At 42.3% G+C, this 26,766-nt stretch overlaps 2 protein-coding genes across 2 annotated transcripts in view; both read right to left on the reverse strand.

Annotated features, from left to right (window-relative positions):
- Positions 1 to 26,766, reverse strand: part of LOC133245222 (cytochrome P450 4X1) — a 48,760-nt gene that overhangs the window by 13,044 nt on the left and 8,950 nt on the right. The window contains exons 2-6 of the mRNA XM_061413170.1: positions 14,052 to 14,256; positions 12,890 to 12,934; positions 11,305 to 11,432; positions 8,261 to 8,388; positions 8,021 to 8,175 (exon numbers count right to left, since the gene is read on the reverse strand). Coding sequence (XP_061269154.1) covers positions 8,021 to 8,175; positions 8,261 to 8,388; positions 11,305 to 11,432; positions 12,890 to 12,934; positions 14,052 to 14,256 — 661 coding nt within the window. The remainder of the gene's footprint in view (positions 1 to 8,020; positions 8,176 to 8,260; positions 8,389 to 11,304; positions 11,433 to 12,889; positions 12,935 to 14,051; positions 14,257 to 26,766) is intronic.
- LOC133245049 (glutathione reductase-like) lies at positions 15,825 to 17,520 on the reverse strand. The gene is given in 2 exon segments (XM_061412971.1): positions 15,825 to 16,155; positions 16,157 to 17,520. Coding segments are annotated over 2 exon segments (1,605 nt in total). The 3' UTR covers positions 15,825 to 15,914.

Consider the following 26,766-nt stretch of genomic DNA (forward strand, 5'->3'; position numbering starts at 1 on the left):
CAGTATACAAAGAAACTATATGGGACTAAAAATTATTGTGTGCATGTGCAGTTAGGGCAAACTCTAGACCAAAAGACATAAAATAGACAAACCAAAACCAAAACCCATCTGCTGTTTCTGAAGGACCTGGAGCAAAAACTGGGTGTCAGGAGCAAAAACAGGGTGTTCCGCAGGGCTCCCAACACAAAGGATGGGCAAACCACCTAAACCGCCCTTCCAGCCAGACCCCTGGACACACTCCTATCGTCACCCCACGTAAGAAGCAAGCTCAGCCACCCGCCTTGGGGCCCAAACCAGGGAGCTTGTCACTTGTTTCTGCTCCCTCCTGGAGCCCCAATGAAGGCTTGACTGAATTTCTTGTCTGGCTTCCAGTCAATTTCTATTGACTGGGGAAGACCAAGAACGCTGGTGGGTATCAAAACCAAATAAAGACATTACAATAAAGGGAACATTTTGGAGGATAATTTGGTGGATTCTTACAAAACTAAACTTATCCTTACCATGCCATCTCTAATCATCCTCCTTGGTTTTTACCCAAAGGAGCTGAAAACTTAAGTTCATACAAAAACCTGTGCACAAATGTTTATAGAGGCTTTATTCAAAATTGTTGAAACTTTGCTTTTTGAAAGCAACTAAGCAAACTATTGTTTGCCTTCAATTGGTAAACAAACTGTGATACACTTAACAGTTTGTTAAGTGTATGTGTTTCACTTACACATAAGTGAAAGTGAAAGTCGCTCAGTTGTGTCCGACTCTTTGAAACCCCATGGACTTCACAGTCCATGGAATTCTCCAGGGCAGAATACTGGAGTGGGTAGCCTTTCCCTTCTCCAGGGATATTCCTAACCCAGGGATCGAACTCAGGTCTCCCGCATTAGAGGTGGATTCTTTATCAGCTGAGCCAAAAGAGAAGCTCTTATACAATACAATAGAATTGAACAATAAAAATAAATGCACTATCAAGCCATGAAAATACATGGAAGAACTTTAAATGCATATTGCTAAGTGAAAAAAACCAATCTAAAAAGGTTACATATAGTATGATTCCAGTTAATGACATGGAAGAGGCCAAACTATAGAGACAGTAAAAAAATTAGTGGTTGCCAGGGGTGTGGCACAAAGGAAGGAGGGCTAAGTAGGTGAAGCACAGGGGAGTTTTAAGGGCAGTGAAACTATGCTGTATGAGACTGTGATGGTGGAAACATATCATTACATATTTGTCAAAATCCAGAGAGTGTACCCATGAAGAGTGAACCCTACACTATGGACTTTAGTTAATAATAATGGCTCAAGAGGGCTTCCCTGGTGGCCCAGTGGTTAAGAATCTGCCTTGCAACACAGGGGACACCACTGGTCCAGAAAAATCCCACATGCCAGAGGCCAACTAAGCCCATGTGGCACAACCACTGACCCTGTGCTCTGGAGACCACCAGCCACAATTACTGAAGCCCATGTGCTTAGATCTTGTGTTTCTCAACAAGAGAAGCCACTGCAATGAGAAGCCCACGAAGCACAAGTAGAGAGTAGCCCCTGCTGGCCACAACTAGAGAAAGCCCATGTGCAGCAGTGAAGACTCAGTGCAGCCAAAAACAAATAAATACAATAAATAAATATGTATGTAAAATGATTTGGAGAGGGCAATGGCACACCGCTCCAGTACTCTTGCCTGGAAAATCCCATGGATGGAGGAGCCTGGTAGGCTGCAGTCCATGCTAAGGGTTGTACACGACTGAGCGACTTCACTTTCACTTTTCACTTTCATGCGTTGGAGAAGGAAATGGCAATCCACTCCAGTGTTCTTGCCTGGAGAATCCCAGGGACGGGGGAGCCTGGTGGGCTACCATCTATGGGGTCACACAGAGTCGGACACGACTGAAGTGACTTAGCAGCAGCAGTATGTAAAATAATAATGGCTCACCCATTATAAGAAATACACCATACTTATACAAGATGTTAATAAGGGAAAGTATGTATATAGGGGGTGGTGAAGAAGTAGCAATATATGGGAACTCTGTGTTTTCTGCTCAATTTTTCTATAAGCCTAAAACCCCCTGAAAAATACCTTATTAATTAAAAAAAAAAAACTACAAAGTCTCTTCAATTGATTCAGTGTGATTTAGCACACAAATAGATAGACCAAGGATAGAAAAGAAAGTGAAGAAATAGGTCCAAGTACATTAGAATATGATAAAAGTGGTTACCTCAAACTGACTGGAAAAGATGGAACTTTTTAATAAATGGTGATAGGACAATTGGATAATCATTTGGAAATATTAAAGCAACTCTGTCAAGAGTCCTACTATCATCAAGTGGGTTTATGTCAGGGAAACAGCTAAACATCCTACAATGCACTGGACAGCTCCTCACTGTCTGGATAACAAAGATTTAGCTAGCCCCATGGAGAAGGCAAGGGCACCCCACTCTCCAGTACTCTTGCCTGGAAAATCCCATGGACGGAGGGGCCTGGAGGGCTGCAGTCCATGGGGTCGCTAGGAGTCAGACACGACTGAGCGACTTCACTTTATTTTTTCACTTTCATGCATTGGAGAAGGAAATGGCAACCCACTCCAGTGTTCTTGCCTGGAGAATCCCAGGGACGGGGGAGCCTGGTGGGCTGCCATCTATGGGGTTGCACAGAGTCAGACACGACTGAAGCGACTTAGCAGCAACAGCAGCAGCAAATGTCATTAGTGCCATAATTGAGGTATTCTGGAATAGGGGAAGGTTTTAAACTATTGCTCAAAATCTAGATGCAGTAAAAGAATATATAAATAAATTTGACTAATGGAAAATTTTGAAAAGTTTTTATTTTTGACCAATTTAACATTTCAGTTCAGTTCAGTTCAGTCACTCAGTCATGTCCAATTCTTTGCGACCCCATGAATCGCAGCACGCCAGGCCTCCCTGTCCATCACCAACTCCCGGAGTTTACCCAAACTCATGTCCATCGAGTCGGTGATGCCATCCAGCCATCTCATCCTCTGTTGTCCCCTTCTCCTCCTGCCCCCAATCCCTCCCAGCATCAGAGTCTTTTCCAATGAGTCAACTCTTCACATGAGGTGGCCAAAGTACTGGAGTTTCAGCTTTAGCATCATTCCCTCCAAAGAACACCTAGGGCTGATTTCCTTTAGGATGGACTGGTTGGATCTCCTTGCAGTCCAAGGGACTCTCAAGAGTCTTCTCCAACACCACAGTTCAAAAGCATCAATTCTTCGGCGCTCAGCTTTCTTCACAGTCCAACTCTCACATCCATACATGACCACTGGAAAAACTATAGCCTTGACTAGATGGACCTTTGTTGGCACAGTAATGTCTCTGTTTTTGAATATGCTATCTAGGTTGGTCATAACTTTCTTTCCAAGGCGTAAGCATCTTTTAACTTCATGGCTGCAAGCACAATCTACAGTGATTTTGGAGCCCAAAAAAATAAAGTCTGACACTGTTTTCACTGTTTCCCCATCTATTTCCCATGAAAGGATGGGACCAGATGCCATGATCTTTGTTTTCTGAATGTTGAGGTTTAAGCCAACTTTTTCAGTCTCCTCTTTCACTTTCATCAAGAGGCTTTTTAGTTCCTCTTCACTTTCTGCCATAAGGGTGGTATCATCTGTATATCTGAGGTTATTGATATTTCTCCCGGCAATCTTGATTCCAGCTTGTGCATCATCCAGCCCAGCGTTTCTCGTGATGTACTCTGCATATAAGTTAAATAAACAGGGTGACAATATATGGCCTTGACGTACTCCTTTTCCTATTTGGAGCCAGTCTGTTGTTCCATGCCCAGTTCTAACTATTGCTTCCTGACCTGCATACAGGTTTCTCAAGAGGCAGGTCAGGTGGTCTGGTATTCCTATCTCTTTCAAAATTTTCCACAGTTTATTGTGATCCACACAGTCAAAGGCTTTGGCATAGTCAATAAAGCAGAAATAGATGTTTTTCTGTAACTCTCTTGCTTTTTCACTGATCCAGCGGATGTTGGCAATTTGATCTCTGGTTCCTCTGCCTTTTCTAAAACCAACTTGAACATCAGGAAGTTCATGGTTCACATATTGCTGAAGCCTGGCTTGGAGAATTTTAAGCATTACTTTACTAGCGTGTGAGATGAGTGCAAGTGTGTGGTAGTTTGAGCATTCTTTGGCATTGCCTTTCTTTGGGATTAGAATGAAAACTGACCTTTTCCAGTCCTGTGGCCACTGCTGAGTTTTCCAAATTTGCTGGCATATTGAGTGCAGCACTTTCACAGCATCATCTTTCAGGATTTGAAATAGCTCAACTGGAATTCCATCACCTCCACTAGCTTTGTTCATAGTGATGCTCTCTAAGGCCCACTTGACATCACATTCCAGGATGTCTTGCTCTAGGTCAGTGATCACACCATCATGATTATCTGGGTTGTGAAGATTTTTTTTTTGTACAGTTCTTCTGTATATTCTTGCCATCTCTTCTTAATATCTTCTGCTTCTTTAGGCCCATACCATTTCTGTCCTTTATTGAGCCCATCTTTGCATGAAATGTTCCCTTAGTATCTCTAATTTTCTTGAAGAGCTCTCTAGTCTTTCCCATTCTGTTGTTTTCCTGTATTTCTTTGCACTGATCACTGAGGAAGGCTTTCTGATCTCTCCTTGCTATTCTTTGGAACTCTGCATTCAGATGCTTATATCTTTCCTTTTCTCCTTTGCTTTCCGCTTCTCTTCTTTTCACAGCTATTCGTAAGGCCTCCGCAGACAGCCATTTTGCTTTTTTGCATTTCTTTTCCATGGGGTGCGGCGGCTGTGATGGACCGTGCAGAAGCGTGCAGAGAGGAGCTACCCCAAGCCCAAGGTCAGGGGCGGCGACCAAGAGCACCAGGCTGCGACGGGGCAGGAGCAGCCAAGAGGAGCTACCCCATGTCCGAAGTCAGGGGCGGCGGCCGAGAGGAGCTACCCCATGCCCAAGGTCAGAGGCTGTGGCCGAGAGGAGCAACCCCTCATCCAAGGAGCAGTGGCTGCATGGGCCCCGGGGGGCCAAGAGGGGCTACTCCACATTCTTGGTCAGGAGGGGCGAGCTCGTCAAAGGTAAGGAGCAGCGGCTGCACTTTGCTGGAGCAGCCGTGAAGAGATACCCCACGTCCAAGGTAAGAGAAACCCAAGTAAGATGGTAGGTGTTGCGAGAGGGCATCAGAGGGCAGACACACTGAAACTATAATCACAGAAAGCTAGTCAATCTGATCATATGGACCACAGCCTTGTCTAACTCAATGAAACTAAGCCATGCCATGTGGGGCCACCCAAGACGGGTCATGGTGGAGAGGTCTGACAGAATGTGGTCCACTGGAGAAGGGAATGGCAAACCACTTCAGTATTCTTGCCTTGAGAATCCCATGAACAGTATGAAAAGGCAAAAAGATAGGACACTGAAAGAGGAACTCCCCAGGTCGGTAGGTGCCCAATATGCTACTGGAGATCAGTGGAGAAATAACTCCAGAAAGAATGAAGGGATGGAGCCAAAGCAAAAACAATACCCAGTTGTGGATGTGACTGGTGATAGAAGCAAGATCTGATGCTGTAAAGAGCAATATTGCATAGGAACCTGGAATGTTAGGTCCATGAATCAAGGCAAAATGGAAGTGGTCAAACAGGAGATGGCAAGAGTGAACGTTGACATTCTAGGAATCAGTGAACTAAAATGGACTGGAATGGGTGAATTTAACTCTGATGACCATTACATCTACTACTGTGGGCAGGAATCTCTCAAAAGAAATGGAGTAGCCATCATGGTCAACAAAAGAGTCCAAAATGCAGTACTTGGATGCAATCTCAAAAAAGACAGAATGATCTCTGTTCGTTTCTAAGGCAAACCATTCAATATCACAGTAATCCAAGTCTATGCCCCAACCAGTAATGCTGAAGAAGCTGAAGTTGAACGGTTCTATGAAGACCTACAAGACCTTTTAGAACTAACACCCAAAAAAGATGTCCTTTTCATTATAGGGGACTGGAATGCAAAAGTAGGAAGTCAAGAAACACCTGGAATAACAGGCAAATTTGGCCTTGGAATACAGAATGAAGCAGGGCAAAGACTAATAGAGTTTTGCCAAGAGAATGTACTGGTCATAACAAACACCCTCTTCCAACAACACAAGAGAAAACTCTACACATGGACATCACCAGATGGTCAACATCGAAATCAGATTGATTATATTCTTTGCAGCCAAAGATGGAGAAGCTCTATACAGTCAGCAAAAACAAGACTGGGAGCTGACTGTGGCTCAGATCATGAGCTCCTTATTGCCAAATTCAGACTTAAATTGAAGAAAGTAGGAAAACCACTAGACCATTCAGGTATGACCTAAATCAAATCCCTTATGATTATACAGTGGAAGTGAGAAATAGATTTAAGGGACTAGATCTGATAGACAGAGTGCCTGATGAACTATGGACGGAAGTTCGTGACATTGTACAGGAGACAGGGATCAAGACCATCCCCATGGAAAAGAAATGCAAAAAGCAAAATGGCTGTCTGAGGAGGCCTTACAAATAGCTGTGAAAAGAAGAGAAGTGAAAAGCAGGGGAGAAAAGGAAAGATATAAGCATCTGAATGCAGAGTTCCAAAGAATAGCAAGGACAGATAAGAAATTTAACATTTAATTTCCCCCTAATGTTCTGCATTTTGTTTTTTCATCATAAATAGGCAATAGCAAGAGAATGTGAATAATTGTTTTCACTAAGTTCTGTGTAGATGCCTACAAATCCACTCCTGTTTCCTCTAATATTTAAATATTAATATTTTTGGTGTGGGCCATGATACAAACAGGTTTGATAACTACTGTTATACCGAAAGCTCATTTGTATCTTAGATGATTTCTAATCTGCTTATCTGTATGTCCTTATAATATCTATATTTATGTGTCTCCATACGTATGCATGTGTAGGTGTATCTTGCAAGTTTCTTGGAACAAATGTATTTTATATTTAACATTTATTCAGTTCCAGGGCCTGTCTTAAGTGCTTTACATATATTAACATATTTAATCATCATCACAAAACAATGAGATAGGTTTTTTTTTTAATCTTCATTTTACAGATAACCCTGAGACAGAACAGTAACTTGCCCAAAGTCATACTGCTACTCAGTGGTGGAGCTGAGGAAGGATTAATTCATGGCCTGATAAATATTCTCTGTTTTGATGTTCATGAAAAGTAGTGTTGAATTGCTTAAAAACTTAATCGATTTCAACTTTTGTTTATGTTTTGCTAAAACTATTTATTTTCGAATGAAGCTTCTTTTATTTTTTTATTGGGGTAAGAATACTTAACAAGATCTACCTAAAGCACAATGTCGTTCACTATAGGTACTGTGTTGTGCAGCAGATCTTTAGAACTTATTCATCTTGCATAACTACTTTATACCCATTGAACAGTCCCCCAGGGGGTCCTTTTTTTTTTTTAATGTATGTCCATGTTTACTCTGTTCCTCCATTTATTCCTATGTTGCCTGAATATTTTTAGCTTGTCATTACTATGACAATCACTATGCAAAAAGCCATGCCAGGTATGCTATAAAATGTTAAGTGCCCACTTGCTATGTTATATTTGTATTAATAAAAACTGCATATAATAAAAATGGTGTAATATATAGAAAGGGCTTCTCTTGTGGCTCAGCTGGTAAAGAATCCGCCCGCAATGTGGGAGACCTGGGTTCAATCCCTGAGTTGGAAAGATCTCCTGGAGAAGGGAAAGGCCACTCACTCTAGTATTCTGGCCTGGAGAATTCCATGGACTGTATAGTCCATGAGGTCGCAAAGAGTCAGACACAACTGAGTGACTTTCACTTTCAGCTATATAGAAAAATTCAGATAAGACTATTACTGTGGATATAGCAAACTCTTCTATAGGAATTGTTTCATTTGAGCCGTGTTCCTATAAAAGCTCCATTAAGAACAAGAATTCTTTCTCTTTTCACACTGAGACCTTTTCCTCTAGAGAGACAGAATACAACTGAGACAGTGTATGGACTTGGACAATCCGAACTCAAGAAATACCTGTATGACGATGCAATATCTTGTTTACCTCCCGCAGGCGGTGGCCCAGAGGACTTAATTTGAAAATTAGGTCATAGTGATAAAAGTAATTGAACACGCGTTGCATAACGATATTGCTGCCTTCACTTGTTGCTTTTACATAATTATCATGGGAGCTAGAAGAGGGAGTGGAGATAATATGTCAATAAACGGCTTAGATAATGCAAATGAAGTTTTTTGTTTACCCCTCCTGTAACTGACCTGTCTGTTTGGCAGTTGGTTTCCCAGCTGAAAATACATTTCATGAGTACGTCCAGGGTCATCAAGTCGATGTGCTCATAGATATCCAGAAGTGTATTCTGAGAGCCACAAATCTTCTCCCACTTATTCTGGCACAGGAGGTCAAGATCAACATCATCATCATCATCAAAATGCTTTTATCTGAAAGTTCCTCCCTGACACTTCTCTTACCATGTGACAGAGACAATTCTGACTTAGCAGGGGTCAAAGGTCATATAAGTAAATGTTAACCTGAAATAGCTGCCCCTTATTTCACCAGTAAAATGCGTTTATTTAGGCACAGCAAAGAATTGAAGTTCAGGACATGCAATCATGGTGCGTGTCTGCTCAGTTGTGTCCAACTCTTTGTGACCCCATGGACTGTAGCCCACCAGGCTCCTCTGTCCATGAGACTTCCCAGGCAAGAATACTGGAGTGGGTTGCCATTTCCTCCTCCAGGGGATCTTCCTGACTTCAGGGATCAAACCCTCGTCTCCTGCATCTCTTGCACTGTAGGTGGATTCTTTACCAGTGAGTCACCTGGGCAAGTCAGGAGAACAAAGGACAGGAACAGTTATAAGGAGAAGGAGGAGTTGGGGGAGCTGTTATAAACAAAGAGTCCATTGAAGGAAACTGGGAGATTAGAGTGCAGTGGTTTTTCATTGTCCAAGTTGTGTTAGTCTCATTAACCGGGCTATTGTGGGTAAGGAGAAATTCTTCTTTTCTTTTGCTGGATAGTAAAGTAGTAACCTTCTTCCTGTTGGACATGCAAAGGTAGGTTTCTTCCGATTGGATCTGCAGTTGACCTCTAGCGGTAGGACGTGAGAGCTCCCCTTCTGGCTTCCTGATTCCATTTTAAATGAGATTTCTGTTTACTAATTTTCACATAAATAAGCCAAGTGCTTACTTGGCATAAGGAAGGGAAAAACGCACCCAACTAAATGAGAAAAAGCATGGAACAAACCAGGTATCTGGTAAATGGCTGAGGTAAGTATTTTTGGCCTTCCAATTATTATCACAACTCTTGTTTTAGAACAGATCAGGGTTCCAGTAAAACAGATAATCTCACACAAACCCATAATTACAAGGGTTCTCCCCAGGGCTTCCTCCTTCTTCAGTCCCCAGATTGCTAGATACCCCACCTATCACTACTCTCAACCACTATAGCTACCCTTAAAAATAAATTTGGAATTAAAAAATATTTTTTTTTTGATTTAGAAGTGGGGAACAGAGATAAGCAGTGAATAGGAGCAGCTGCTGGGAGGTGGCTCTCAGCCAAGCACTGCCTGTGTCCACTCTCCTTCTGCCCCCAAATGACCCACTTCCACTACCCAGGACGTTTTGTGCCTTAAACTGTCACAAAGTTCCCTGCTGAAAATGTATTCATCATAATAAGCATTCTTTGTGTAAAAAATACAAATAAATCTACATGTTTTAAGTTTAGATCAAGCTATATTTGTTGAGCACCCCTGCCTACAGCTGGGTGCTAAAGATTTGGAGGCCACAGAAAAAAAGGCAAAGAAATTGAAAAAAATCTTTTACCCAAGTATGAATTGTTTAGTCAGTTGCTTTCATCCTGAGGGCTTCCCAGGTGGCACTAGTGGTAAAGAATCCGCCTGCCAATGCAGGAGATGCAAGAGACACGGGTTTGATCCCTGGGGTGGGAAGATTCACTGGAGTAGGAAATGGCAACCCTTTCCAGGATTCTTACCTGGAAAAGTCCATGGACAGAGAAGCCTGGTGGGCTATAGTCCAGGCGGCTGCAAAGAGTCGGACATGGCTGAGGATTACGTAAGTTTTACTGAGTACAAAAAGTGAGTTTGCTAATACAATATTGTTAATCAATTATATTTCAATGAGAATTCTATAAAAATAAATAAAATAAAATGAAACCTACAGGAATACCAAAAAAAGGGGGATCTAGAAGAAATGAGAACAAAAGAGGCTCTCCAGAGACACTTTGCAACAAAGCAGGGGAGGAGCTATAAGAGGAGTCTTGGGAAAATATGCAACTGAGAAGCAAGAAAGATAGAAATGGTTCATCAAACTGTTGATAAACTCAAATATCACCACAGGCTGATTTGCAATTGTGCATAAAACTGCACAGCACCAGACTTGGAAAGCATGCCCTCTCTAGCCTGTACTTCTAGGTTTCTGCCTTGAGAAAGCACAATGAACATTTTAGTCACAATCCCAGTCAATTTCAGGTTAAATCCGCTTTTGTGAGCTTGGCTGAGGGCCCAGCCAACCAGGTAGTAACAGTGGTTCTCTCTTGGGAAAGGGATGGGTTTGCAGTTGTAGGTGGAGGGCAACTTTGGCTCTGTTTGTGGGGTTTGAAGCGTTATAATGAAACTGTATTAATGAATTACTTGTCTTATTTTCAAGTGTGTACAACTTAAAAATCAAAAATATGCCATGTACAAGTGGAATTTTGGACTAGAACTCATTTATAAATCAGGGACCACCCACAGGAATATTCTGCAACATCCTTCTGCCCCTTTGGCTGAGCACAGGTCAGCTCCTAATGATACTCCACTACCTCCAAGAGGATTCTTTCTAGGTCCTTTATGGCCTTCAGGCAAGTCTATTCCAACCTTCAAACTTTTACTCCTGCTAACTCATTGTGCCTAAAATGCCCTCATCCATATTATCCACATATTCAAGTCCAGCTCATATTTCATAGTAAATTTGAGTCTCCTCTGAATCTGAAGCTATTATAGCTGCTTCTAGTTTCCTTACTTGTCACCACAGCACTTATCATCTGAGTCTTACCACTTGGTACTTGGTTTATTGCCATAAGATCTCAAAATATACCTAAGATGGATGACCAGATCTTTATCCTCTTTTATCATCCAAAGAACGATAGCAAAGGCTTACATGGATTCTCATTGCTTGGTGGGTACTTGTACATTGGGTAATTTCTAGAAATCATCCTCATTTGACTTTCACTACCCACTAAACAGATATCTGATACATTCGCTGTAGCGTTTTGCAACACGCCAGAGCACTTTCATCCCTTCACTTACCAGCATGATATTCACAGATTGAGCCATCACCTCGACAAACGATTTCAAGGTATTAAAATGGAATCCAGGAGTTAGTAGACGACGGTGCTGAGACCATTTGGGTCCACTCAAATTCACTAGTCCTTTTCCTTGAGAAATTAAAGGCACAAAACCACATGCCATTTTATTAGGTGAGATGGGGAAGGACAGCTGAGGAACATAGACATCATGGAGCGACTGTTGGTGCACAGACAGTGGTGACACAGTGGAATGTCAAAGCAGTGCTCGTACATTAAGGATGAAGTGAGTTTTGATGCTTACACCTGGGATGGATGTATTTAGCACTGTAAGAAAGACCCTGAGTTCTGAAGCTGGATAAGCATGCTAATCCTGAAATCACCAGTTACTACCTGGTAGTAATTAAGTTATGTAACCTCCCTGGAGTTTGGTTTTCTCAATGCGAAACTGTGATAATAAATACCTACTTTACTGGGTCACTGTGCAGATTAAATGAAGGCATATATATAAGGTGACTAGCTTGGTCCCAGTAAAGGCACAACAAATATTTATCTCCTATCTATTCAAAACCAATCCATAAACTGCTGTCTGAAATTTTGCTGACACAAAATTCACAAACAACTAGATAAGAGGTTTAAGTCTGTCTTCGGCTACCTTCTCCTTCAGTGTTAGTCTGTGCTTCACACCTGTAAGTGATACAAAGCGAAAAGACTCGTCAAACCTAAGGCCTCATAATCTTCTGTTACCAGAAAAGTAAAGATTTGGCTTTAAAAGAACCTTAAAGTTTATAAATATATAATTGCCATCATTCATTGAGTGCTTATAACATGCCAGGCTTGCAATAGATGCATGCTCCAACGCTGATAAAATGCCAGCCATTACACTAAAATGGCTAAAATGAAAATATGTGTTTCATTCAATCCACAATAGCTCAGAGATGTTATTCTCATCTTTATTTTCAAAGATGAGGAAACAGAGGCTTAGAGAAATTAGATGACTTCTCCAAGATCACTCAACTAGTTAGTGGGGATAGGGGAAGGGCAGGATTCAAATTCAAGTAGCTCTGAATCCAAAACCTATATTCTTTCATTTAAGTACTTTCTTGTCTAACATAAATGCCAATTATATAACTAAAAAACTTAATTTGTAATTAAGCTTGGAATTTGTAATTAAGCATGGAATATTTTCAAACTGCAGTTTGAAGCAAAACTTTACTGATTTGCATATGGAAATACAGAAACTCCAAAAAGAAAAGGAAAGATCCGAGAAAACAAGAGAGAAGAAAGAATAAAATAAAGAATGTGGATGGTAAGGCTGCAGTTTTAAAGACAAGAGATGGGACAGATTTACAGACAGGCTGTCTTGCAAATGAGACTTTGGCAGAGAAATTGACAAGAAGGGTTCCTAGGAAGTTGCACTGTGCTGACCTTAGGACTTCCTCTTGACCTTCCCCCTAGAAAACTCCTAGTATAGATCTACCATATTCTCAATGCTTTTGAAGTCTAATTTGAGTTTTCTTGGCAAGCTCTACTATACAAATGGGGCTTCAAGAAAGAGTGGATCACCTCCTTCATTTGCATATACATACCAGTGCTTGCAGTCATGAACTTATACAGGAAGTTGGACTTGGGATCTGCAGAGTCAAGCAGAGGAAACAAAAGACAACATTAGAGGAAAATCACCAAAGTTGGGGAAGGTTCTCTTCATTTGCCGAAACTAAACACAAACAGTGAGCAAAAGGGAGCCCGGGGCTCACTCCCTACAGCCCTTGGCTGTCTTGGCTCAGGAAGCTGACAACAGCAGCTCCAGGAGGCAGACAGGTACACAAATCCAGATTCTTTCCTTGTTTCCACTTCCTCCAGCAGAAACAGATTGCCCAAAGGTTGCAAAGTGTCCAGGACAGGAGTTGGGACAATATATCACATCTTTTTTGGAAAGCAAATTAACTATTAGAGCCGGGACCTGCAGAACCCTTTCAGGAATTCTAGCATGAGGGTGTTTCACAGCTCTTGTCCTTTACAAGATGAATATGAGACAAATCAGAGCTCTGGGACTGGGAGACACAGGGGCTTTCAGGGAAAGGCTGCTTTTATAAGGTTTTACTAAGAGTAAGGGAGGTGATGGGGCTTCCCAGGTGGTGCTAGTGGTAAAGAACACACTTGGCAATGCAGGAGACTTAAGAGACGTGGATTCAATCCCTGGGTCGGGAAGATCCCCTGGAGAAGAACATGGCAACCCACTCTAGTATTCTTTCCTGGAGAATCCTGTGGACAGAGGAGCCTGGCAGGCTACAGTCCATGGGGTCACAAAGAGTCGGACACGACTGAAGCGACTTAGCACATGCATGCATGCGAGGGAGGTAATAGCACAAAGAAGTTGAGCCTATCATTAGCTTTACAAAGTTGGGAGAACAAAAACTGGACATTTGAATTTTGTGGTATGAGATAATCTACCCTGGGAACATTTCTCCTGAAGACTTTATACTCAAGAAATGGGCTGAGGTGGGGAGTATTACTGATGCTGAAGTCACAAAACCAAGAGAGGAAAGGAAGGCCCTGGAGATCCAATGGTACCTTCTAGGCTTTAAGATACACTGCCCTAAAACAGTCCAGGGAAGTCTGAACAAGACAAGGGACTAGGGGGACGTGGGAATCCCCTTCAGGATTGGTGGGAAACCTCTCCACACTTCCGCCAGTGTCTCTTAAAGGCCCAATACCAATCTTTGCTTCAGAATTCCTTTAGAAGCCTGCCTGTGGGTTGTGTCATATCACTCCTAGGAGGATTAGGACCCTGAGAGTCATCTCTTTTCTTACCTGTTCTGCTCAGAAATGTCTTTGCATAGTCTGGGTCATAGATATATAAAAATGCCTGAAAGGGCCCAATCCAGCGAGGAAAGGCACAAGGGTATTTTTCTACAATCTTCTCAAGGATCTCCATTTTACCATCTTTAAATAACTGCAATGAATAAGTGAAAGAAATGAGAGAAGTCAGCCAGTCTGGACTCATCCCCCTCCATAGACATAAGTTGAGCTCAGGTCCTGGATGAGGTCCCACAGGTAGAGGGGTTTGACCATTTTTCTGGAAATGAGTGAACACACTTTCCTTGGGATTTCTAAACCTAAAGTATAATTTTCTAACCAAACAGTATATTCATCTTTTCAATATAATATGTTGTATCACCAGACAGTGTTCCTGTTGAATGATATATATTGCGAACTGTTTCCCCAAGTGAGAAGGTGCAGTGAATAGAGTCATGCACTCTGCCTCACCTGCCAGTGTCACACACTTAGATTAGGAGTGGAGTCCGGAAGCTGAAAAAAGTGTTTTTAGGTGGGAAGGAAAAAACGTTAGTAGATTGAACATGACCCACCATCCAGCTCACCATTCTGTTTCTATAAATACTGATGACTGATTTTTTCTCATGACTTAATAGTAAATGCTCTCTAAAAATCTGCCAATCCCTTGTAATAGTAGAAGGCGCATATATATAGGTGTGGAAATCTTGCTGCTGCTGCTGCTGCTGCTGCTGCTGCTAAGTCGCTTCAGTCGTGTCCGACTCTGTGCGACCCCACAGATGGCAGCCCACCAGGCTCCCCCATCCCTGGGATTCTCCAGGCAAGAACACTGGAGTGGGTTGCCATTTCTTTCTCCAATGCATGAAAATGAAAAGTGAAAGTGAAGGTGCTCAGTCGTGTCCAACTCCTAGCGACCCCATGGACTGCAGCCTACCAGGCTCCTCCGTCCATGGGATTTTCCAGGCAAGAGTACTGGAGTGGGTTACCATTGCTTTCTCAGGTAGAAATCTTTTTTTTTTTTTTTTTAAGAAGAAAGGACTGTGATTTTATTTTCAGATTTTTGGAAATAGTTTTCAAAAAAATAAAATGACAAGAACACATACAAAAATTGCAACCATTCATTGAACTATGAGCTCTTAGCAGAGGAAAGGACTTTTGAAGTATTTGAGTTCCTCTCCTTCTGAAAGCCAGGATCACTTCTCAAATGTCCCTCATGCAACCAGCCTCCTCAAATCTTTCCCAAATTTGATGAACTTCATCTCTTAAAAGTTAACAGGAATCATTTAAAATCATTTAGAACAAAAGAAAGAATAAAATACAGGAGGTATGCCTCTTAAGTTATATGTTTTTAAGGAAAACTCACATCCTTGAAATAGCTTTGCAATATGCAGAGCAAGGTACTGGCTTCATAAAAAACAACATGACTCTGTACTTGCATTCTTTAAATGTGAAGAGCAGCTGTCATCTTCCTCTATAAAAATTAGCAAGCAATATTCATTCAGGTACATTCATTTAACTGTACTTCATATAGTTTTATACTTGGGATGAGGCTAAAACAAAAACACAAAAACCAGCCAGCCTAGAGCTCTAATAAAACAAATAGTAATTACTGAGAGATGTGACCAAGTGAAAAATCAATCCTGAATAACAAAACAAATTTCTAATTACAGAAATAAGCTGACTGAAAATTTCCACACTTGGAAGCTTCTGATTATGATAAAGAAATACGTAAAGTGGGAACAGTAAGTAAACGTGATGATTTGGTTCCTTCCTGAAGGTCTACTGGTCCAGCTGCCAGCCATACAAGTCTCTGGGTTCTCAGCGAAGTGTGACCAGTTCTTCTGAAGAGGTAGGATGAATAGCAACCGTGTTACCAAAGTCGGATGTTGTTGCTCCCATTTTCAATGCAACTGCAAAGCCCTGCAGCATTTCATCACATCCAATTCCCTGCATATGAATTCCAACCACCTTTTCCTCTTGGTTGGCACAAACCATTTGCATCACACATTTTGTTTTCCTTTTGGTAACTGCATGATACATTGGGGTAAAGGTGGTAGAATGTCTTCAGATTTTCTTTTCCATATTTATAAATGGCTTCATCTTCTGTGAGTCCCACTGTCCCAATAGTGGGGGGGGGGTGGCTGAAGACCACTGTGGGGATGTTGTCATAGTCTAATTTGGAATCTTCTTTGCACTCAAAAAGTCTATGGGCAAGTTTTCGGCCAGCAGCAATTGCAACTGGAGTAAGAAGAGCATGTCCACACACATCCCCAACTGCATAGACACCTTTTACGTTAGTATTCTGGAATTCATCTACTATGATATGACCTTTGTCATCAGTTTGAACCCCCAGTTTGTTTAAATTCAGGCCCCAGGAGTTTGGGTCCCACCCAATGGCCCAGAGCAGGCAGTCAACATCTGCAATAGTGGTGAAGGTGGGTTCCCTACCAGGAATCGAAGTAACCATGCGGAGTTTCAGGCCCGAAGAAGTTTTTTTAACTTCCCTGACCTGGGAGTACTTCAGCACCTCAATGCCAGCGTTCTCCAGCTCATCGGTACAGTTGGAACTGATTATTGAATCAAGAGTTCTAAGCACCTTATCATGCCGAATCATTATTGATGTCTTAGAACCCAGGGCAGACAGGATGCCAGCTATTTCCACAGCGATGTAACCAGCACCAACAATGACACTGCAGCGAGGCAACTCTTCCAGCTGAAAAAACCCATCACTGGTTATTCCTAGGCTGGCACCGGGGATCTGGCTCTCCTGAGGAACCGAGGGCACGCCGCCTGTGGCGATCAGGATGTGAGGAGCGGTGTATTTTCTCCTGTTGACCTCCACTGTGGGCTGGGGATCGCACGTGAATGCTGCATGGCCATGGATGATGTCTATGTGGGATTTGGTTAGATTATTTTGATAGATAGTGTTCAGACGGCTCACATAGGCATCCTGCTTTTCCTTTATAATCCGCCAATTGAATTTACTTTCACAACTTTGAAAGCCATAATCAACGTGGTCATGCATGAATTCAGAGTGGACAGCAGTGTTCCACATTACCTTTTTGGGTACACATCCGACATTCACGCATGTGCCGCCCAGCTTGTGTCTCTCTACCACAGCCGCCCGGGCGCCCAGCTCCGCCGCCTGGCGCGCGCTCTGGCCAGCCCTCCCGAGCCACCTCCAGATCACCAGGTAGTCGTCCGAGATCTTGGCGCCAGCGCAGAGCGGCGGGCACGGCGGCTGCGGCTCCTGCTTGTACGCCATGGCGCGGAAGAAGGCGCTGGCTGGCCCAGCCTGAGGTGGTGCGGAGTTGGGGAAGGCGCATGCCACCCACAGCCAGCAGTGTCCCGCGCTCGCGATTAGAGTCCCGGCCAGCCTAAATCTTGAAGCAAGCTCATAAACAAAACTCTCAGCTTCCAACATTTATACATTAGTGTACAAATACTGCCATCAGAGATGAACTTTTTGCCTTGATAAGCAGATTACTATGGCTCGTTTAAAGACTTTCCTGGTGGCTCAGACGGTAAAGCGTCTGTCTACAGTGTGGGAGACCTGGGTTCGATCCCTGGGTCAGGAAGATTCCCTGGAGAAGGAAACGGCAACCCACTCCAGTACTCTTGCCTAGAAACTCCCATGGACGGAGGAGCTTGGGGCAGGCTACTGTCCATGGGGTCGCAAAGAGTCGGGCACGACTGAGCCATTTCACTTCACTTCACTTCACTTCATTTCTGAGGTAGGAAGGTAGGTGGGCCTCGGGCTGAGCCACTGGAGCTTGTCTCTTGCTGACATTTCAGAGAAAAGACAGGGGCAGAGAGGAGCTGAGCTCTGCTAGAACAAAAAGATAAGATGACAACATATTTTTGGAATCAAGAAGATCTTCTAGACCACACATGTGCAGAAAAGATCCTCAGGGGTCAGGGAAGGGAGGAGGCACCAATCCTGCCAACCTCGCAGAGACTTTTGCGTGAATCCATCTTAGCTAAAAGATACGCATGCACATCTGAAGGACCCTGAATCAGACCAGATATGAGCAACAAGCAAGATGATTGGCCAGAGGAAACCTGGAAAATCCATGCCCTCATATAAGCAATTTAAGTCACCCCCAAAGCACGACTCTCTGAGCCCATCCATGTGTTCTTTTCACATGTACTCTGCTTCTAATAAACGCTTTACCCACCGTACTATCTTTTGCTCTTTGATGAATTCTTTCTTCAAAGAAGACAAGGACTGAGGTCCCATTTTAAGCCCATTGGCCCTCAGGGTCTAGTGGTTAAGGACTCAACACTCTAACCACCATGACCCAGATTCGATTCCTGGCCAAGGATCTAGGATCCTGCTTCAAGCTACTGCACCCCAGAGCCCCCCAGATCACTTCTAAATCACTGACAATAAGATTCATTTACATCTGCTTGTTGTATAAAGTGTGAGGGTAGAGAGGCACCTCTGTGTGTGTCTGGATGCGCCTAGCTATGCATTTGAGCACAATTGTGAGGGGCCTGACTTGCAAAGAAATCTTTAAAATTTTAAAAAAATTTTTTATTTATTTATCTAAGTTTTTGGCTGTGCTGGGTCTTCATGGCTACGTCCAAGATTTCTCTAGTTGCGGAGAGCAGGGGCTACTCTTCGTTGCATCGTGCAGGCTTTTCATTATGGTGCACTTGCTTCAGAGCATGGGCTCTAGGGTGTGCGGGCTTCAGTAGTTGTGGTACACAGGCTTAGTTAGCCCTCAGTATGTGGAATCATCCTAGAGGAGGGACTAGGGACTGAGTCCTTCCTCTGCATTGTGTCCCCTGCATTGACAGGTAGACTCTTAACCATCGTACCACCAGGGAAGTCCTGTAAAGAAATCTTAAAGCTGGCAAGTTCTTTCTTGTGTGACCAATCAGAATTTGCTGTGTGATTGTGAAAAGGTGGAAAACTTCAGCTCCCAATTTCCTGGTACCAGCTAGTAGCTCTAACCCATGAAATGTTCCCTGGATACTTTACAGGGAAAACATTTGAGAAAACATTTGAGACTCCTGAAATCTAGTTCCTGAAATACTGCAGACTCTATTTTGCTAACATTCCCACAATCCAGCCAGTGATAAGAGCCCACTGACAGTGCAAATGGTGTTTCCTAACAATGTAAATATTTATTCATTTGCAAACAATAAACAGATAAGTATTTATTAAGTGCCTATTATATGTGCCAGGTCATAGAGATGCAGAGAAATATAAAACAGGCAAGTTCTTTGCCCTGGTGGAAATTGCAACTTAATATGAGGATTATTTTTTTATATTTGAAATTGTCATGAACATCCTCAGCCATAAGCTTTCTGGTTGTACTTTTAGTAACTCTAGTCTGGGAAAAAAGGAAAGAAAGCTATTGTGAATTCTGTAATATATGAATTTATATTTTTTCATCCACAAATCTAAACACATTTGAGTTTATGTATCATATGTATTTAGGAAAGATGCTCAGAAATATTTTAAAAAGAGCTTAGTCCCCTGAGATATAGTAATAGCTAACATTTACTAAGCACTGTGATGAGCTAGGTGCTGCTGTCTACAGAAAAAAAAAAAAAAAAGCACAGCCTGAAAGTTGAGAATTATGTTTTATATGGTGGACAAAACTGAGGACTTAAGCCCAGGATGCAGCCTCTCAGATAGCTCTGAGAGACTGCTCTGAAGAGGTGAAGGAGAAGTCAGGATGTATAGGAGTTTTTGCAACAAAGACCAGGTAGTCGAAACTTCAAAAGATTACTGTTAATTAAATAAAACCAGAAGGAATTTAGTGCTTTTCTATGCTTTATATTCCTTACTCTTTACATCACGAACCCTATAAAGCAGATACAGTTGCAATCCCATTTTACAGATGAGGAAATTGAGCCTTAGAGAAGTTAAGTAATCTCTTCCAGATTGTGTAAGAAATGGAACTTGAAGTGGTCCATTTTCAGAACCAAGTAGCTGGCCTTGGGTGGAAAATTATTAACAAACGGTTTCCCACTCAGAGCTAGCTAGTTTTGTCTTGAAAATTACTGGCAAGCTAGTCTTACCTAACTGGAGAAGGCAATGGCACCCCACTCCAGTACTCTTGCCTGGAAAATCCCATGGACAGCGGAGCCTGGTAGGCTGCAGTCCATGGGGTCGCTAAGAGTCGGACACGACTGAGTGACTTCCCTTTCACTTTTTACTTTCATGCATTGGAGAAGGAAATGGCAGCCCACTCCAGTGTTCCTGCCTGGAGAATCCCAGGGACGGGGGAGCCTGGTGGGCTTCAGGCTATGGGTTGCACAGAGTCAGACACAACTGAAGCGACTTAGCAGCAGCAGCAGCAGTCTTGTCTAACAGCTTACACCTGAAGAGTCCCTAAGCTAACAGGATGTCTGGGAAGGGATAAACAAAAATCTTTGTTGAGAACTGTGGACTTAGGATGCGAAGGGAGAAGAAAGAATACCCTATGAGACTTGGGCAATTCCAGGAAGACTGTAACCGCATCAGTTCAGTTCAGTTCAGTTCAGTCACACAGTCTCACCTAATGAGGAACCAGGGAGGGATCTTCGAGCCAGAATAAGTGTTTGCTGTAACTGTCCTGGGTGTGCCTGCCCACCGGACACCCGATCTTGCAAGACTGTCATTATAAGTCTTGCTTTCACTGTGCTTCGTGTCTCTGAGTCCATCCCTTGGTTTTGGGCTGGTTGAGTGTGTTTCTCACATTGTATAGCCAGCCACTAGTAGTAAGGATTCAAACTTGCATTGAACTATGGAGCCCAATAACTACTTAGTTACACAGACTTTCCCTGAATTATGTATAAGGATACACACACACACACCCACATAAACTAGGGGTGTTTACCACATAAACACTAGGTCCTCCACACTGACTGGGATACACTGGTCTACTGAATAAATGTCAGTCTACCTAGTCGGTTCTTTATAGTCAACAGATCTTTGAATGAATCAATTTATTTAGCATCTAATATATGTGTGCATTCAACAAAGTAGTTTTTTAAAATTAAAGTATAGTTGATTTACAATGGTGTGTTAATTTCTGCTCTTTAGCCAAGTGACTCAGATATATATATATATACTTTCTTTTTTCTGTTCTTTTCCATTGTAGTTTACCTTAGGATACTGAATATAGTTCCTTGTGCTATACAGTAGTACCCTGTTGCTTATCCATTCTGTATGTAATAGTTTGCATGCACTAAACCCAAACTCCCAGTCCATCCCTCCCCCACAGCAAACACAAGTATATTCTCTATGTCTGAGTCTGTTTCTGTTCCATAGATAGGTTCGTTTGTGTCATTTTTTAGCTTCTACATACAAGTGATTTCATATTTTATTGTCTTTCTCTTTCTGACTTACTTCACTTAGTATTATAACAAGGAAGAACAAAATCTGGCTCCATATTGGATCTGTTTCTTTTACTTTAACCTTTGCTTTCCATTGCTTTTGTTACTATAATCACTAAAAGGATGATATCCATAGCTATGAGCATACATAACACCTGCCTCAGGAACCCTGCCCTTCTGCCTGAATGCTAAACTAAAGTGCCTTTGTTGAGCTCACAGGGAAACAACCTGACCCTGCACACCTGTGAACAGCTGCAGGAAAGAAGAAATTTACACATCCCGTCCTGAGGCTGGCCAAACTAGGAGATATTTTGCAAGACTTGTGGCTATTTTACTTTACTTCTTCACCTCCTCCCCATCTCTGTTCTATAAAAGAGATAAGTATCCAGACCTCTATAAGATGGGACTCTAGAACTCTAGTCTGCCACCTTCTTGGACACACAGTTTTTCTACTACTCCTTGCCTCAGTGCCTTGCCTCCTGATTTATTGGCCTGTGTGTGGCGAGCAGACTGAACTAGGACTCGGTAACAGTATGATAATATCTTATTCCATCCGTGTTGCTGCAAATGGCTTTATTTCATTCTTTTTTTGTGGCTTTACTCCTTGGAAGGAAAGTTATGACCAACCTAGATAGCATATTCAAAAGCAGAGACATTGCTTTGCCAACAAAGGTCCGTCTAGTCAAGGCTATGGTTTTTCCTGTGGTCATATATGGATGTGAGGGTTGGACTGTGAAGAAAGCTGAGCACAGAAGAATTGATGTTTTTGAACTGTGGTGTTGGAGAAGACTCTTGAGAGTCCCTTGGACTGCAAGGACATCCAACCAGTCCATTCTAAAGGAGATCAGTCCTGGGTGTTCTTTGGAAGGACTGATGTTAAAGCTGAAACTCCAATACTTTGGCCACCTCATGCGAAGAGCTGACTCACTGGAAAAGACTCTGATGCTGGGAGGGATTGGGGGCAGGAGGAGAAGGGAACGACAGAGGATGAGATGGCTGGATGGCATCACCGACTTGATGGACATGAGTTTGGGTGAACTCTGGGAGTTGGTGATGGACAGGGGGGCCTAGCGTGCTGCAATTCATGGGGTCGCAAAGAGTCGGACACGACTGAGTGACTGAGCTGAACTGAACATGCTATTATATAATACACCACATATTCTTTATCCATTCATCTGTTGATGAACAATTAGATTGTTTCCATTCTTGACTATTGTGAATACTGCAGCTATGAACACAGGTGTGCATTATCATTTGGGATTATACTTTTGCTCAGATGTACACCCAGGAGTGGGATTGCTCAATCCTAGAGTAATTCTATTTTTAGTTTTTGGAGAACCCCCATACTGCTTTTTAAAAATTATTTATTTATTTAATTTTGGCAGTGTTGGGTCTTTGTTGCTGTGTGGGCTTCTCGTTACCCTGGCTTCCCTTGCTGTGCAGCATGGGTTCTAGGCATGTGGGCTCCAGTGGTTGTGGCACAGGGGCTCAGCAGTTGCAGTTCCTGGGCTCTAGAGCACAGGCTCAGTTTCTCTGGGGCATGTGGAATCTTCCCCTGCCCACCCCCACCCCCACACCCCAATACTGTTTTCCATAGTGGCTGCAGCAACTCATGTTCTCACCAACAGTATAGGTGGGTTCCCTTTTCTCTATACCCTCTTCAGCAACAAAGTAGCTATTGAACACCTACTATCAGTCAAGAACTGGGTTTATAGTGGTGAGCAAAGACTCTCCTCTCACAGATCCTATATTCTAGTGGGGAGAAAGGGAATATGGATGAAAAATGTTGCCTGCCGTATCAACAAACAATGTTGCAGCCATCAAGCCATCAGTCACTACTGCTGCCCCACCCACCTCCCCCCAAACCGTGAGCCTGACTATTGGGAACTCAGGATGGGGAAGAACATGATATCAGCTGTAGATAGCTAAGGTGCACATCAAAGGAATAATTTCAATGAATCCAAACTCTTGCATTTTCCCATACACAGAAAAGCGCTAAACTCCTTATGTTGGGATACTTAGTTTTCTTCATTTTATTATTATTATTATTTTGGCCACACCACACAGCTTGTAAGATCTTAGTTCTCTGACCAGGGATGGAACCCATGCCCCTTGCAGTGGAAATGCAAAGTTCTAATCACTGGATTGCCAGGGAATTCCCCTGGTTTTCTTTAATTAATAGTAATCTTTTGATGTTCCAACTATGTGATTTTTACTGCAGAACCCCTTCATACCCTTGCTCCTTGCTTACCTTTTTGGAGCAGTCTCAAGGCAATGGCACCCCACTCCAGTACTCTTGTCTGGAAAATCTCATGGATGGAGGAGCCTGGTAGGCTGAAGTCCATGGGGTCACTAAGAGTTCGACACGACTGAGCGACTTCACTTTCACTTTTCACTTTCACGAATTGGAGAAGGAAATGGCAACCCACTCCAGTGTTCTTGCCTGGAGAATCCCAGGGATGGGGGAGCCTGGTGGGCTGCCGTCTATGGGGTCGCACAGAGTTGGACACGACTGAAGCGACTTAGCAGCAGCAGCTCAGAGCTATGTGGCTTGAAGTCCTCATAAAGTCCAATAAATTAAACACATGGAACTTATATTTCATTTAACACTTACATAGCACTTACAAAGTGCCAGACATGGTCTCAGTTCTTTTCAAATGTCTAATGTTTATCTTCTGAAAAAGTCAATAAAATATTAGTAATTATATTATATGTAAATAACCTAATTATTTCAAGTAAAAGACGAAAGGTATAAGATTATATTTTTTAAAAGCCTAACTATACTACTGACAAAAGACACGAGACAAAAAGTTCAAAAACTTAAAAACAAAGGATTAAAAATGTACCATTTCAATACTAGCAAAAAAGTTTGCATAGTTACACTAGTATCAGATACAGTCAAATTTAAGACAAGAAGTCTTACTAGATATAAAAAGGGACAATTCTTGTATAAAAAGGATTAGTCTACCAGAAGATAAAATAATTCAAAATCTCAAAAGCTTGAAAATTGATAAAACAGAAAAGGACATTAGAACTAAAATGAGAAATAAAGAAGTTCACAATAAGACTGGAAGACTTTACCACAATGCTACTCAAAGTATGATCCATAAACCAGTCCATGATGAGATACTTATAGAAACTGAGCACAGCCCTTCAGATTTTTATAACAATTTAACATTGCTGAAATTTCTTACTTTTTTAAAAAAATGAAAACAATTGTCTACAACAGATCAGGAAAAAAAATGGCTTTTCACCACAAATGCTTTGAGAAGCACTATGTTAATATATCATTCTTAATAGCTGGTAGAACAGATGTCTTGGGCCATTTTTAGTTTTCCCAATTTCTGATTGACAGTGCCTTCTCAATTTTGGTTTGTGGACGGTGTAGAGGTGAAAATTAAACTCTAACGAGAAACAAAGGAAATGGAAGTTGAGGATGAACAGTTTAAAAAAAGTTAAACAGGTTAAATGAAAAAAAAAAATCTAGATATAGAGCAATAACTTAAAGGCTGGTTCAACCCCAAATCTCTGCTCTCTCTCCATGTCACACCCCCTTAGGTCCCACAACAGATCAGAGCTTTTATTTTCTAGAAAAACTAAACCAGAGAGACTCCAAGACTTGAAGAAACCAGACACTGTGGAGGGCAGGGATGAATCAGTGGACTAAAAATAGAGGGATTCAGTGAAAGACTGCATAACAAATGATTAGATCCCCAGCTCCCTTCCTTTTTCTGCTCCTAGAATGCCAGGAGTCACCTGGCAATCTAAGTAACAGAAAGGTAGATTCATCTCCAAGAAACTGAAAAATGAACAAATAGATACTGACAGGTTGAGTCCTCCAACAGGTTTGCTCTCACGGAAAGTTCTTGCTGTGTACACGAGACTTCAAACATCTTTAGAGCCTCGCTCTAGAAAATGAAAAGACAGCCAAAGACCATCTCTCAGTTTTGGAGACAGCCTCCAAGAAAGGCATAAAGCAAAACTAACAAACTCTGGTAGCCAGCCTCCAAAATGGTCTCCAATCATCCCCCACCTTTTTATATTGTCCCTTCCTACATTGTACACACATTTGTCAATGTGACTGATTGCTTACAGTAGAAATGATGGAATAAAAGTTTCAAGATTAGGTTATGAAAGACTGCAGTTTCCATCTTAGATTCTCTAATTCTCACTCTTGCTCTCTCATATCTTACTCTGAGGGAAACAAACGGCCATGTTGAGAGTAGGGTGACTAATCTTTCCAGCTTGCCTGACTGAATGGGTTGCCAGATGCAAAACCTTCAGAACTAAAATCAGGGGTCAACCAGGAAACCTGGAATGAGTTGGTCACCCTACTTGTGAGCAACCTTATGGAAAGGTCCATGGGGAAAAGAACTGATGCCTCTGGTTAATAGCCAATGAGAAACTGTGGCCTGTAAACAACTGTGTAAGTGAGCTTAAGAGTGGATTCCCTAGCCCCAGTGGAGCCTTGAGATGACTATCGCCCCAGCCAATCCCATGCAACCTTGGAGGAGATCCTGAGTCTCTCACAGAGAGATTCTCAAAAACTTCACAGATTGTGTGAGATAAAACCATATGTTGTTTTAAGTTGCTAAGCTTGAAGGTAATTTGCTAGGCTTTAATAGATAACTAATACACAACAGAAGAGAAAAAAACTGAAAAAGTTAGTACTTCCAAAAAAGATATGTATAGTATTTCAAGACCAGGATTCTGTAACAAAGCAGAATGTGTTAAATTGACTATAGGAATGGCCTCAATTTGTTAAAGCCTCCCTGCACTCAACACTTTGATTGTCAGTTCTCTCACACTGATTTGGCCATGTGTCTTGCTTTGGGAGAGTAGCAAGCATGACTCAGAGACTTAAAAAGCACCTGCACATTGAGACTTGCTCTCTTGCTATTCTTGAGACCCTGATACCACGTGGGCAAAGCTAGCCTAACCAGCTGAAGGATAATAAACCAGATGGAAGAGAATGAAGGCACCCAAGAGGACAGTCAGCCTTTATCTGCCCCAGTAGCTGACTGTAGTTGCATCAGTGAGCCAAACTGAAGTCAGTTGAGACTGGCTATAAGAGTAGAACCTCATAGCCTAGTTTAGCTCAAATTGCTGACCCACAGAATCATGAACTAAATAGCTGGCTGTCATCTTAAGCCACTAAGCTTCAGCTTTAGAGTGTTTTTTAAGTTAATTTATTTTTGGCTGTGATGGGTCTTCATCACTGTGTGTGGCTTTTCTCTAGTTGCAGCAAGCAGGGGCTACTCTGTTGCGGGTCACAGGCTTCTCATTACTGTGGCTTCTGTGTTGCAGAGCACAGGCTCTAGGATACACAGGCTTC

This window comes from Bos javanicus, chromosome 3, assembly GCF_032452875.1.
Source record: "Bos javanicus breed banteng chromosome 3, ARS-OSU_banteng_1.0, whole genome shotgun sequence".
Lineage (NCBI taxonomy): Eukaryota > Metazoa > Chordata > Mammalia > Artiodactyla > Bovidae > Bos > Bos javanicus.